General features: G+C 46.1%; 1 protein-coding gene and 1 pseudogene across 4 annotated transcripts; one reads left to right on the top strand and one right to left on the bottom strand.

Moving 5' to 3' along the window:
* On the top strand, nt 1-11,768 carry LOC311149412 (uncharacterized protein). 3 transcript variants are annotated; one of them, XM_084186598.1, is made up of 6 exons: nt 1-53; nt 6,826-7,481; nt 7,699-8,071; nt 8,390-8,559; nt 9,542-9,625; nt 9,760-11,768. In XM_084186598.1, the coding sequence occupies exons 1-6, from the start codon at nt 17-19 to the stop codon at nt 9,883-9,885; spliced, it is 1,446 nt and encodes a 481-aa protein (XP_084042724.1). In that variant the 5' UTR covers nt 1-16; the 3' UTR covers nt 9,886-11,768. The 3 variants fall into 3 exon arrangements, with proteins under 3 accessions (XP_084042724.1, XP_084042722.1, XP_084042723.1); XM_084186596.1 differs by having other exon boundaries at nt 9,542-9,586; nt 9,917-11,762; XM_084186597.1 differs by lacking the exon at nt 1-53 and having other exon boundaries at nt 6,590-7,481.
* A 69-nt stretch (nt 11,769-11,837) lies between these two features.
* Nucleotides 11,838-13,372, bottom strand: LOC311149555 (hyaluronidase-1-like; annotated as a pseudogene). Its single transcript has 4 exons — nt 12,835-13,372; nt 12,363-12,751; nt 12,157-12,255; nt 11,838-11,972 (listed from the first exon to the last, which is right to left on the bottom strand). The product of its transcript is annotated as a hyaluronidase-1-like (transcript).
* Between the last annotated feature and the right edge of the window lie 658 nt (nt 13,373-14,030).

Here is a 14,030-nt window from a genome sequence, read left to right as displayed (position 1 = left end):
GACTCGACTCAAGTTCATGGTTGACTCTACATCTCTAGGAAAGAATTACACTGGTAAGTGTTTATTTATTTGATTATGCTAAAAACGGGCAAATATTTTATTTTCCTGAAAGTAAGTCGTAGAAATAAGTATTCCCACACATTACTAGGTGATGGTTACTCTTGACACGGAGTAACAAAGGAACTGAAAACAAGATAACATTCCGAGGCCTGGCTGCTAGCATCGACAGCTAGCTAGCTAACGGTAGTTTGCCAGCTAACGTCATCTGACTGATGAGTAAACTGCTAGTTTATGACTGATGAAAGCAATATGTCAACTTGCTTGCTAGATGTTGGGACCATTCTTTATGATTTTTACATCTTTAGTCTGATAGTTCGTATTGCTCATTGTTTTACAGACTCCTGCTGCGATTAAACGTTAGTTGATTAAACGTTAGTTAACTAGCCGTAACGTTAACTAATCACGCTGACAGCTTGTCAGAAGATACAGGCCCTACCGTTACGCTTGTTTACACTGAGCTGCACTGGGGTTGGAACGCAATCATGGTTACATTTTGCCAGAAGATACTACCCTACCATTACGTTTGTTTACACTGAGCTCGGAACACAATCATGGTTACATTACCCTGCCCTGAACTTAGTCACTGTTACTAGCCGGCTACCACCCGGTACTCTACCTTCCACCGTAGAAACTGCTGCCCTATGAGTTGTAGGGGTTTAATGGCACAGGCAGGGAGCCCAGCCAACAGCGAGTTGCAGTAATCCAGACGGGAGATGACAAGTGCCTGGATTAGGACCTGTGCTTCCTGTGTAAGGCAGGGTCGTACTCTCAGAATGTTGTAGAGCATGAACCTACAGGTTTATTTGTTATTCAGTCTCACTCAGATATCATACTTAAAACTGCAAGCATTTCTCTCCACCCTATGGCAAAATGTGTAGAATACCAGGAAATTAGCTGTAAAACTGCTAATTTTCCTCTCCGCCCCATGGCAAAATGAATAGAATTGCACAAAATTAACTCGAACACTTATTTTTGCATGAAATTAGTTATACAATTGCTAGACTTTCACTCCGCCCCATGGCAAAACTTGTAGAATTGCACGTAATTAAAACACTGCGGCACCACATGATGAGTTCAGATTTTTTTACACAATATCATATATATTTATATTCTGGACCTTGACATTGCTCGTTCTAATATTTACTTATTTTTATTTTTGGGATTTGTGTGTATTGTTCGATATTACTGCACTGTTGGAGCTGTGATAACATCTGCAAAATATGTGTAAGCGGCCAATAACATTTGATTTGATTAAGATACTGTGGAGCTGGCGCAAGATTTGGGTGGGAAAATCTACCTCAATGCAGGGATGGGATATGCCACTGTACTCCAAATGTTACCTTTATCCACACTGATACATTGAGAAGATTGAAATACTGCTTGTTTTCCCGTAAAACTGCCCTTTTCGTTCTCATGCTAGCTAGCAGTAGCCACTGCAGCCATTTTGGAATGGCAGTTTCTTCTTCTTTGGTATCATGGCATTCGTACGTTTGTTTGTGCATGCCGCCACCTACTGTGCGATAGTGTGTGGTCGATTATGTTACATTTTTTTATGAAAAAATAAAAAGGAAGAGGGAAATGAAAAAATTTCACCACCAACTAACCCTACACCTATATACCACTATTTCATAAAAATAAAAATCACCACCCCATTCAACTACTTTGACCCTAACTGATCCTACACCAGGCCGACGGCATGGGAGGACGGGACTCTTTCGTTCAACACACCTTGTAACTCTTCTGCAGTAAAACCTCAAACACCCAAGTACTTCTCTGCAGCTACCACCACAACATCTATTTTCTGTGATTTACGTTCCATTTCTGCGGGACAGTTGATAACCATGGCAATGAATGCTAAGAAGCCAACCTTACTGAAGCACAAATTCATATCACTGTATTGCCTTAGGCCTACTACTCACCCTTGACCCATAATCCTCTCCTCTCTTCACTGCCTCAGCATACTACATCTTCTGTTCTACACTGACCCTGGTAACCTCAACCTGTCTCTCTTGCACTGGGCACTTCTGATCCCCAGTAACATGGGCACACCCCCAATTGACACACAGTTTTTTCCACTGATACTACACATTCCTTTGTCCCATGTGCTCCGGCACACTTCTCACTTCTCACATTTCGGAATCTCCCTCCTACACACTGCTGCAACATGACCATAAGCTTGGCATCTAAAACACCTTAGTGGGTTTGGCACAAAAGCTCTCGCGGGATAACTGGCATATCCTAACATGACTTTGTCAGGTAAAGACTTCTTCAAATCTCAAAAGGACAGACCGTGTCTTCTCAGATTCACCATGCTCGGCACCGGGTCTGCGTCGCACCAAATGGAGGGCATCACAGACACAGGGAATCTTCAATTTCAGTTGTTCCACCTCAAAAATTAACGCCACCCCAGTAATCACTCCTTTCAAAGGCGCCCTGCTCCAGAGAGCAAAGCAAGTCACAGGTCTTGTCCCAGGGCGGAAGTAACACAGAAAATTATCACAAGACCATTTCGAGCTACCATTTAACAGTACCCAACACACACACTCTTGCCGCGCCTTCTTCCTCTGTATTGCTTGCAGAGCACGCACTGAGGGCGTTTCTCCAAAATCCAACTTCTGTTCCTTAGCCCAATTTACAAGTCTGGCTATCTCTGTCCTCTCCATGCTTGCTCAACCACGGAATGGCAGTGTCAGCCAATCAGCTCCTTTGTTGTTCAACGCAACGTGCCATTCCATAATGACTGCTGCGGCTGAGGACGATAAGGGCAGTTTTCCGGGAAAACTAGCAGAAGCCTATTTCAATCTTCTCGATGGAGCAGTGTGGATAAAGGTACAATTTGGAGTACAGTGGCATATCCCATCCCTGCATTGAGGTACGTTTTTTGACCCACATCTTGCGCTGGCTCAACGGTGTCTTAATAATGTAACCATGATTGCATTCCGACCCCAGTGCAGCTCAGTGTAAACCAGCGTAATGGTAGGGTTGGTGTCTTCTGGCAAACTGACAGCCAGCTAGCTAGCTAGCTTACCTCATACAAACACAGGTTGCTAACGTTAGCTGTTGTTGGCCAAATATATTCTTATATGTTGTATTGTAGTCACTTGACCTTTGTTACATTTTTTGTTTTCTTGTGTTTGTTGGATTGCATTGAGCTGCAAAGTAGTATTGTTGACAGTTTAGCTTGGTGGGTCCTCCAATGTATGCTTGCAGCTGGCTAGCTGTACTAGAAGTAGCTTCGATGCAACTAAGCCAGTTTGTTGGGACATTTGACTGTTAACAGTCTTTCTCCCAACCTCCCTTGAAAGCAAGCATGCCTCAATAAAAAGAGTAGCTGGAGCCCCAGGTGGGCAAGTTGATGTGCAATGATTTGTAGAGTTCAACCCAGTTGTTTATAGTTGTATGTATGTATGTATGTATGTATGTATGTATGTATGTATGTATGTATGTATGTATGTACAGTACCAGTCAAAAGTTTGGACACACCTACTCATTCAAGGGTTTTTCTTTATAAAAAAAAATATATATAAAAATAATAATAATATGCCATTTAGCAGACGCTTTTATCCAAAGCGACTTACAGTCATGCGTGCATACATTTTTGTGTATGGGTGGTACCGGGGATCGAACCCACTACCTTGGCGTTACAAGCGCCGTGCTCTACCAGCTGAGCTACAGATTTTCTATTTGAGATTCTTCAAATAGCCACCATTTGCCTTGATGACAGCTTTGCATACTCTTGGCATTTTCTCAACCAGCTTCATGAGGTAGTCAGCTGGAATGCATTTCAATTAACAGGTGTGCCTTCTTAAAAGTTAATTTGTGGAATTTATTTCCTTAATGTGTTTGAGCCAATCAGTTGTGTTTTGACAAGGTAGGGGGGGTATACAGAAGATAGCCCTATTTGGTAAAAGACCAAGGCCATATTATGGCAAGGACAGCTCAAATAAGAAAAGAGAAATGACAGTCCATTACTTTAAGACATGAAGGTCAGTCAATCCAGGAATTTTCAAGAACTTTGAAAGTTTCTTCAAGTGCAGTCGCAAAAACCATCAAGCGCTATGATGAAACTGGCTCTCATGAGGACCGCCACAGGAATGGAAGACCCAGAGTTACCTCTGCTGCATAGGATAAGTTCATTAGAGTTACCAGCCTCCGAAATTGCAGCCCAAATAAATGCTTCACAGAGTTCAAGTAACAGACACATCTCAACACAACTGTTCAGAGGGGACTGTGTGAATCAGGCCTTCATGGTCAAATTGCTGCAAAAAAACCACGACTAAAGGACACCAATAAGAAGAAGAGACCTGCTTGGTCCAAGAAACAAGAGCAATGGACATTAGACCGGTGGAAATGTGTCCTTTGGTCTCTAGTCCAAATTTGAGATTTTTGGTTCAAACCGCCGTGTCTTTGTGAGACGCGGTGTGGGTGAACGGACGATCTCGTCATGTGTAGTTCCCACCATAGAGGAGGAGGTGTTATGGTGTGGGGGTGCTTTGCTGGTGACGCTGTCTGTGATTTATTTATAATTCAAGGCACACTTAACCAGCATGGCTACCACATCATTCTGCAGCGATACGCCATCCCATCTGATTTGCGCTTAGTGGGACTGTCATTTGTTTTTCAACAGGACAATGACCCATCACACCTCTAGGCTGTGTTAGGGCTATTTTACCAAGAAGGAGAGTGATGGAGTGCTGCATCAGATGACCTGGCCTCCACAATCCCCCGACCTCAACCCAATTGAGATGGTTTGGGATGAGTCTGGTGGCAGAGTGAAGGAAAAGCAGCCAACAAGTGCTCAGCAAATGTGGGAACTCCTTCAAGTCTGTTGGAAAAGCATTCCAGGTGAAGCTGGTTGAGTGAATGGCAATAGTGTGCAAAGCTGTCATCAAGGCAAAGGGTGGCTATTTGAAGAATCTCAAATATAAAATATTTTTGATTTGTTTAACACTTTTTTGGTTACTACTACATGATTCCATATGTGTTATTTCATAGTTTTGATGTCTTCACTATTATTCTACAATGTAAAAAATGAAGAAAAACCCTTGAATGAGTAGGTGTGTCCAAACTTTTGACTGGTACTGTATGTAATGTATGTATGTATGTACAGTGGGGGAAAAAAAGTATTTAGTCAGCCACCAATTGTGCAAGTTCTCCCACTTAAAAAGATGAGAGAGGCCTGTAATTTTCATCATAGGTACACGTCAAACATGACAGACAAAATGAGGAAAAAAAATCCAGAAAATCACATTGTAGGATTTTTTATGAATTTATTTGCAAATTATGGTGGAAAATAAGTATTTGGTCAATAACAAAAGTTTCTCAATACTTTGTTATATACCCTTTGTTGGCAATGACACAGGTCAAACGTTTTCTGTAAGTCTTCACAAGGTTTTCACACACTGTTGCTGGTATTTTGGCCCATTCCTCCATGCAGATCTCCTCTAGAGCAGTGATGTTTTGGGGCTGTCGCTGGGCAACACAGACTTTCAACTCCCTCCAAAGATTTTCTATGGGGTTGAGATCTGGAGACTGGCTAGGCCACTCCAGGACCTTGAAATGCTTCTTACGAAGCCACTCCTTCGTTGCCCGGGCGGTGTGTTTGGGATCATTGTCATCCTGAAAGACCCAGCCACGTTTCATCTTCAATGCCCTTGCTGATGGAAGGAGGTTTTCACTCAAAATCTCACGATACATGGCCCCATTCATTCTTTCCTTTACACGGATCAGTCGTCCTGGTCCCTTTGCAGAAAAACAGCCCCAAAGCATGATGTTTCCACCCCCATGCTTCACAGTAGGTATGGTGTTCTTTGGATGCAACTCAACATTCTTTGTCCTCCAAACACGACGAGTTGAGTTTTTACCAAAAGGTTCTATTTTGGTTTCATCTGACCATATGACATTCTCCCAATCCTCTTCTGGATCATCCAAATGCACTCTAGCAAACTTCAGACGGGCCTGGACATGTACTAGCTTAAGCAGGGGGACACTGCAGGATTTGAGTCCCTGGCGGCGTAGTGTGTTACTGATGGTAGGCTTTGTTACTTTGGTCCCAGCTCTCTGCAGGTCATTCACTAGGTGCCCCCGTGTGGTTCTGGGATTTTTGCTCACCGTTCTTGTGATCATTTTGACCCCACAGGGTGAGATCTTGCGTGGTGCCCGAGATCGAGGGAGATTATCAGTGGTCTTGTATGTCTTCCATTTCCTAATAATTGCTCCCACAGTTGATTTCTTCAAACCAAGCTGCTTACCTATTGCAGATTCAGTCTTCCCAGCCTGGTGCAGGTCTACGATTTTGTTTCTGGTGTCCTTTGACAGCTCTTTGGTCTTGGCCAAAGTGGAGTTTGGAGTGTGACTGTTTGAGGTTGTGGACAGGTGTCTTTTATACTGATAACAAGTTCAAACAGGTGCCATTAATACAGGTAACGAGTGGAGGACAGAGGAACCTCTTAAAGAAGTTACAGGTCTGTGAGAGCCAGAAATCTTGCTTGTTTGTACGTGACCAAATACTTATTTTCCACCATAATTTGCAAATAAATTCATAAAAAATCCTACAATGTGATTTTCTGGATTTTCTTTTCTCAATTTGTCTGTCATAGTTGACGTGTACATATGATGAAAATTACAGGCCTCTCTCGTCTTTTTAAGTGGGAGAACTTGCACAATTGGTGGCTGACTAAATACTTTTTTGCCCCACTGTATGTATGTATGTAAGCATAGGGAGGAGGAAAGTGTGTCTGTTGTTATCTGACGTGTTGTATGCAGCAGGTGGAGGGATGAGCCTCTTCCCTGTGATTGGCACATACGTGCCGGAAGCAGCCAATGGGGTGCATACACCAGACTCCCCTGGATCCTGCAGTGAGAATGGCCCGCACACCCACGGCCCTACTACCCCCTCGCAGCTCCTGAAGTTTGGGGGCAGGGTGCCCTGTTCTGGGCACGGATACCTCGATGGGACCCCTGGAGAGACTGAGAACTGTGTGGATGGGGAGAAAGCATGCGATGTACAAGAAGACCCCATAGACACTCCTCACAACTACATGTCCCATTCGGACAAACAACTCAAAAACACGCTCCTAGCACAGCTCTCCCTCCCCACTGCCACATGCACGGCAGACACAAACCCACACGCGCCCCCTCAAGACATGTCCCTCACTGGACCCCCCCAAACAGATGAGCCACTAAATGAGGTTCTGTCTGGAGACTCACAGAACACCACCACAGCAACAGGCATTCCATCCAAAGACACAGCCCCACATAGGGACACTCCCAGTGCAGACAAACATCAGTCAGAGAAAGAACACACAGAGCCTCGTAGCTGCTGTTCTGTAGAAACAGAGGAGCAGGAGGAGGAAAAGCAGGATGAGGAGGAGCGAGAGGAGCAGCATGCAGGAAACACCCAGGATGAAGTCACAGCTGAGGTGAGTCTGCCATACTGACCGCTACTGCCCCTGTACATAATCGTTAACGTTGAAGTGCCAGAGTCAACAGCTCAAGAATAGAATATAGTACTTTATCCATTGTGACGTGGATTTTTTTTGTTTTTGTATAGATTTCTACCACCTGCAATAGTGAGGATATGCATGTGTATTGTTCATACGTCTGGTCCTGGTATGTAAGACTGCCTCTTCCCCTCAGCTTACAGAGGAGCCCTCGGCAGCATCTCCTGGCCCCAGCTCTGCCCCAGCCGAGGGGGAGTCATCAGACAGCAGCCCCTGCCCGCCCCACGTCATGGCCCAGGTACACGTGCGGAACGTCCCCGAGCGGGAGCGCATCGTCCGGGGCATGCAGGACAGCAAGAGTCTGGATGAGATCAGCCAGGCGTGCGGCGGAGTGGCCCGAGGCGTGGGCCGGGGGGGCCAACCAGAGGGCCGCAGGGCCACCATCTCCTCTGCCCTGGAGCTGGAGGGAACAGTCAGCCACGACGGGGACCTGACCCACTTCATCTGCCGCAACCTGGAGCAGAAGATCAAGATGAGCTCCAAGCCCAGCCTGGACTGTGACTGTGAATGTGAGTATAGCACCGGAGGACTGCAGGAATCGGATGGTTATTCACCTGGGTCGTATTCATTAGGCACCAAACAGAAGATAACTGACTAAAACAGGGAGAGACCACCTGAACTTGTCCAGTAAGAAACGCTTGTTTTCTTTTTCTGTTGTGTAACATTTTGCTCCTTTGTGATTAGATTAGCACCCTCAGGAAGGGTGGGAGGACGGATGAGTCACAGAGCACTGCTTGGATGAGGGAGGCTGATTTGCTTTGTAGACTGTCGAGATAAGGTAGTAATTTCCTGTGTGTGTTTTTCTGTCTCTCTCTTTCTGTGTCCAGCGGACTGCTCGGGTTCCATCAGTAGCAGAGGTCGGGGGTCGTCGTTGCGGCAGCCGGCAGACATCCCTCCCATTGACCCTGCTGTCCTGGTGGACCTGCAGAGACACACTCAGGATGTTGCCCACAGTGTGGAGCTGATGATGCGCAGCCTCAACGGAACCATCCAGAACGTACGTGAGCTCAGTTTGTTCACACATACCATTTTGATCTCCGCTCAACTATCCTTTTAGTCCTGCTCTGCTATACATTCCTTATTGTAATGCTCTTATTGTAAATTGCCCGATATTAAGGGTCTACTATGTTATATACACTGAGTGTACAAAACATTAAGAACACCTGCTCTTTCCATGACAGACTGGTGAATCCAGGTGAAGGCTATGATCCATTATTAATGTAACCTGTTAAATCTACTTCAATCAGTGTAGATGAAGGGGAGGAGACAGGTTAAAGAAAGGTTTTTAAGTCTTGAGACAATTAAGACATGGATTGTGTATCTGTGCCATTCAGAGGGTGAATGGGCAAGACAAAATATTTAAGTGTCTTTGGTAGTAGGTGCCAGGCGCACCGGTTTGAGTGTGTCAAGAACTGCAACACTGCTGGGTTTTTCACGCTTAACAGTTTCCCATGTGTATCAAGAATGGTCCACCACCCAAAGGACATCCAGCCAACTTGACAACTGTGGGAAGCATTGGAGTCAACATGGGCCAGCATCCCTGTAGAACGCTTTCGACACCTTGTAGAGTCCATGCCCTTACGAATTGAGGCTGTTTTGAGGTTAAAAGGGGAACCAACTCAATATTAGGAAGGTGTTCCTAATGTTTGTACACTCAGTGTATGTCTTTATCGGTAGCGCAGTGCTAGCTGTGCCACTAGAGATCCTGGTTCGAATCCAGGCTCTGTCGTAGCCGGCCGCGACCGGGAGACCCATGGGGCGGCGCACAATTGGCCAAGCGTCATCCAGGGTAGGGGAGGGAATGGCCGGCAGGGATGTAGCTCAGTTGGTAGAGCATGGCATTTGCAACGCCAGGGTTGTGGGTTCGATTCCCACGGGGGGCCAGTATGAAAAAAAATAATAAAATAATGTAATAACTCACTAACTGTAAGTCGCTCTGGAATGACTAAAATGTTTTTTAAAAATGTGTGTGTGTCCAGATGACAGCGCTGAGTGTGGGATACATCCAAACCTACAGAGACTCAGTGGACAGCCTGGGGGAGTCTGTGGACATGAGCATAAAGGTGAGAGAAGAGAGAGCTTGGCTAGACATGAGGAGGTATATGATGATCAATGGCAATCATGGATGCTTGTTGTGGCATTAGTATATGATGTGTGTTCACTTCCTCCATGTATTCAATCGTTTGTGTGTTCATAGGGAATGTACACGCTGATGGCGCGCTGTGAGGAGCTGGATCGCTCCATGCAGCCCATCCACATCCTGGCTGCCCAGATCCGGGACATCAAGCGCACCCTGGACGCCCTGGAAGCCATCTGCAAGTAGCCCCTCCCCCCTGGAGACCCCTCTCCCCCAGAGACTCCACTGCAGACACTTTGCTAACCTAACGACCCCCTTTCTCCCTCCCTCCCTGGAATCACTGCTGCTAATCATGCCGGCTTCATGGATGATCTACATTACACCCCTCTCCTCACCCCTCCCCCATGGATACGTCCTGCTGCAAACCCCTCCCCACCCCCGAGATCCTCGCTCGACTAGGAGCCCCTCCCCCTGATAGAACTTGAAGGAAACGGAGCGCTTGATGCTTCTCTTACTGTATTACCGGCCGACCCACTTCGTTCAGATTGCACTAACTGCTGCTGCCCACACGGTGGCACTCTCTCCCTCTCAAGTTATCGTTACTCATTGTGTATCTATTACGGGTTTTATTTTTCTATTATTTCTCAATTTTCTTTCTCTCTGCGTTGTTGGGAAGGGCCACACCTGTTGTTTCCGAAGTATATGACGAATAAGATTTGATTTGTATGGAGCGTGAGCTTTAGGAACTGTTGAGATAAGATTGTTTAGATGTTAGTCACTTCTTAGGCAGGTTCCTGAAACTGCCTGTGGCATGTTTTAATAGTAAGATGAGACAGGTGAAGGTGTGGGGTTACATATTATATTGTATAAAGGGCAGTCCCTCCATGTTATATACCTGCTAGTAACAGGCTGTTACCAACCAAAAGCCATTCCCTGTAAAGCTCTCCTCTGTGTTCCCTGGATAATATGTTGCGCTTTAGGAGACTGTGGTCACCTTTGTCACTTCACAGGTTGGCTGGCAGGTAGGCCTGTCTCAATTTCGAACATATCTATTTGGCATAAATTGTGTTGCCATGGTGAGAGGTTCTGGACAGCCATTACATGTAACATGCCCTTACAGTTGTTTTGCACCATGGCCCATGAAGGACTTGGAAGCTACCAGATGTTGTCAGACCTGCTGAAGCCCCACCTAGATAAGGCAGCACCCTCACACTGGAGATAGAAGGGGATGGGCTGTAGGACTATAGACTTTGGGGTGGCGCATGTTTGGCTGGGGAGAGAGGGATGGCATCCTCTCTAACTGCTCTTAATAATATCTCTGTACAATCAGAAGCACCTTTGTACATATGATCTCTTTCTGTAACAAAAAATTGATTTAGCTACCCTTTGTCCTAAGTGTATATTTTAAGAAAAATAACACATTTACATGAGCTGCAAAGAGTACCTGTCTGTTTTTGTTCCTGGTTTGGTTGTGATGACATGAGTGCATAGATACAGGACATCTAGAGTGCATCCATTACATTTTATATAAAATGTTACTACATTTCCACAGAAAAAAGGCATGATTTATTGTCATCACAATAGCATGACCTGTAAGAACACAAAGGTAATGGTGAAGTCATTTCAAATGATATGACTGCAGCAACATGTTGTGGGTTGTAGAATGTGTGTTTACATTGTGTTTGAGGAAACCAAGTTGTGAACCATATTACAGCATAGCCATTCACATGTAAGGAGTAGAGTGAAGGAAAAAAAGTGTGCAAATAAACAAAAATTAGTTAATATTTGTCATTTAACAGACACTCTTAACCAGAGCGACTTACGGGAGCAATTAGGGTTAAGTGCCTTGCTCAAGGGCACATCGACAGACTTGTCACCTAGTCTGTTTGGGGATTCAAACCAGCGACGTTTCAGTTACTGGCCCAATGCTCTTAACCACTAGGCTACCTGCTGCCCCAGAAACATCCAGTACTGCCCTGCTATGAACTGAATACACAGAACTGTCGACGAGACAAGAAATTATAGCAATGTTAACCACGTCCTATGAATAAAACACTTTTTTGTTTGTTCATGTCATGTTCTTGGTTGTACAGACAATACAGCCACAAACAATAAAAAATCCAGTTTCCAAAGGAAAAGTATATTTTTCACAACATTTCATTGTTCGAAATAGGGATATTTTGTACCACACACCTTTTTTATACACTAGTGTGACAGTCTTTAGCCCCCTGAGCCCTGACCTGATAGTCCAGCAGGTTAGTCAGGGGTTCAGGCATAAATCTGTGGTTAATACCAGCAGTAGAGGTAGGAGAGGTGCAGTGAGTGACAGTCCACTGTGGTCCAAGAGAGCGAGGGTGGGGCTGGTTCCCTGGTTCAGCTCACTCAATAAGAGGGGATTCAGTGTGGGAGGAAGAGCTCCCTGTGCCCTGACCTCAGCCCTGTCCTTGAGGACCTCCTCGTCGGCGACCCTGGGGGCAGTATGACTGACAATGTATGGAAGATTGAAGAGATGTATACCTGAGTCCTTGTAGAGAAGACACCTGGATCGTTCTCCCAGAGGATAACCCCTGCTGCCCCCATGGCAGCACTCTAACCAATAGTGTTGCCCAAGTCCGCCTGAGGGAACATCACACAGTTATACACTAGTTTCAGACCCACCAGACAAAGAGAAACCACTATCAAAAATATGGTAACATCCACTTCCACCCAGCACTATCTCTCACCTCATACAGAAAAGTATTAGTTGACGTATAGACACTACTGACTAATAGGAACACAGGAAGGTCGTAGGCGGTCCCAGCCAAGCCTGCCACTCTCAGTGCCTCTCGGATCTGATTAGATGTGTACAGTCTGGCCCCTGAGGTCTCGCCCTGCAGCTTCTCTAGCATGAGGGCAGGGTAGAGGGCGGAGCAGCGTTTCCATAGCCATAGCAGCTCGTCGTTCAACGCCATTTCGGCAGCGGGGCAGCGGCCCGTGTAATTGGACAGCGACTGGGCGGGCCAGAGTTGTAGCAGTTGGGGTATGGGGACACGCCCCACAGATCCTTGGGCGGAGCCTCCTTATCTCCCACAGTGCCTGCATGAGGATGGACTGGGCCGCCATCTCAATCCACCTGGGGGACGGGATGACATCATCATTATGGGACAACTGTGACATACTGAATAGCATCTATCACTGTTGTGATGAGGATCTTACCTGAGACCACTTCTCCAACTGCTCTGTGGTCCAGTCAGGGAAGAAGGTCCTCAGCAGAGCCCTGGAGCCCTGCAGGTAGATGCCCTGTTTCTCACGGTTCCTTCCCCACTGCGGGGACCACTGGCCCCAACCCAGTACCCCCAGTCCCTGATACCACGGAAAGGGTAGCGCTGCCGCCTGGTCCTCCTGTGTATTCTGGAGGTGTCCTTCCAGTCTGAGGGGTTGGGGAAGGCCTCCGTTCACAGGCTGGTCCTGGTCAGTGTAATAAGGGTACTTCCTCAGAGTGTCCTCATAAAACATGGCCACATGGCCCTCTCTCTCCATCCCAATGGCTCCTGGGTCGGGACGTCCAGAATGCCTTGTTGGCTACTCCCCATAGTACTAGAAAAGGCTGCCTTGGTGACAGAGGGATGCGGGCAGGCTTTGGGGGAACACCGAGGCAGGGGGAGGTGAGGAACATCAAGAGGAGGAATGGTAGGAGGGCCCTGTGTGGCCCAGCGCTGAGCCCTTCCCGGAGCACCAGCTCAGTCCAAGCCATGGAGCTGTCTGCTGCCTCTGTGTCTCACCACGGTTCCAGGTCCTCACAACCAACTATAGAACACAACACAGCAAGACCCTCACCTCAGCTGTCAACATGTGGAGGCCACACATTAATTGCTACAGTATGTACAGTTAACAAATCACATGTATTGTCATTGAATCACAGTCAACAATAACAATTTAATCACAAAAACCTGATGTCAAAAATCAAATATGCCATTTAGCAGACGCTTTTATCCAAAGCGACTTACAGTCATGTGTGCATACATTTTTACGTATGGGTGGTCCTGGGGATCGAACCCACTACCCTGGCGTTACAAGCGCCATGCTCTACCAATTGAGCTACAGAGGACCACAAATCACATTGCCAGGATGCCCCACTCACCCCTAGGGCTCTATTCAATCTGTATCGCTGAAGCGTTACAGATTGCGCTATAAAAATGTTAAGGTAAAGAGCCGACATACAGTACCAGTCAAAAGTTTGGACACACCTACTCATTCAAGGCAAAGGGTGACTTCAAAAGTTTGGACACACCTACTCATTCAAGGCAAAGGGTGTCGTCAAGGCAATGGGTGACTATTTGAAGAATCTCAAATATAAAATATATTTGATTTGTTTAACACTTTTTGGTTAATACATGATTCCATATGTGTTA

The sequence above is a fragment of the Coregonus lavaretus genome (assembly GCF_964263955.1).
Source record: "Coregonus lavaretus genome assembly, chromosome: 22".
Taxonomy (NCBI): Eukaryota; Metazoa; Chordata; class Actinopteri; order Salmoniformes; family Salmonidae; genus Coregonus; species Coregonus lavaretus.
Note: the sequence above shows the minus strand (reverse complement) of the source record. Positions and strands in the feature narration are given on the sequence as shown.

Coding starts and splice junctions, on each gene's coding strand:
- LOC311149412 (XM_084186596.1), top strand. CDS start 17: ATGGTTGACTCTACATCTCTAGGAAAGAATTACACTG. Junction 54..6,825: donor TCTAGGAAAGAATTACACTG/GTAAGTGTTTAT, acceptor TGTTGTATGCAG/CAGGTGGAGGGATGAGCCTC. Junction 9,587..9,916: donor TCCAAACCTACAGAGACTCA/GTGGACAGCCTG, acceptor CCTCTCCCCCAG/AGACTCCACTGCAGACACTT.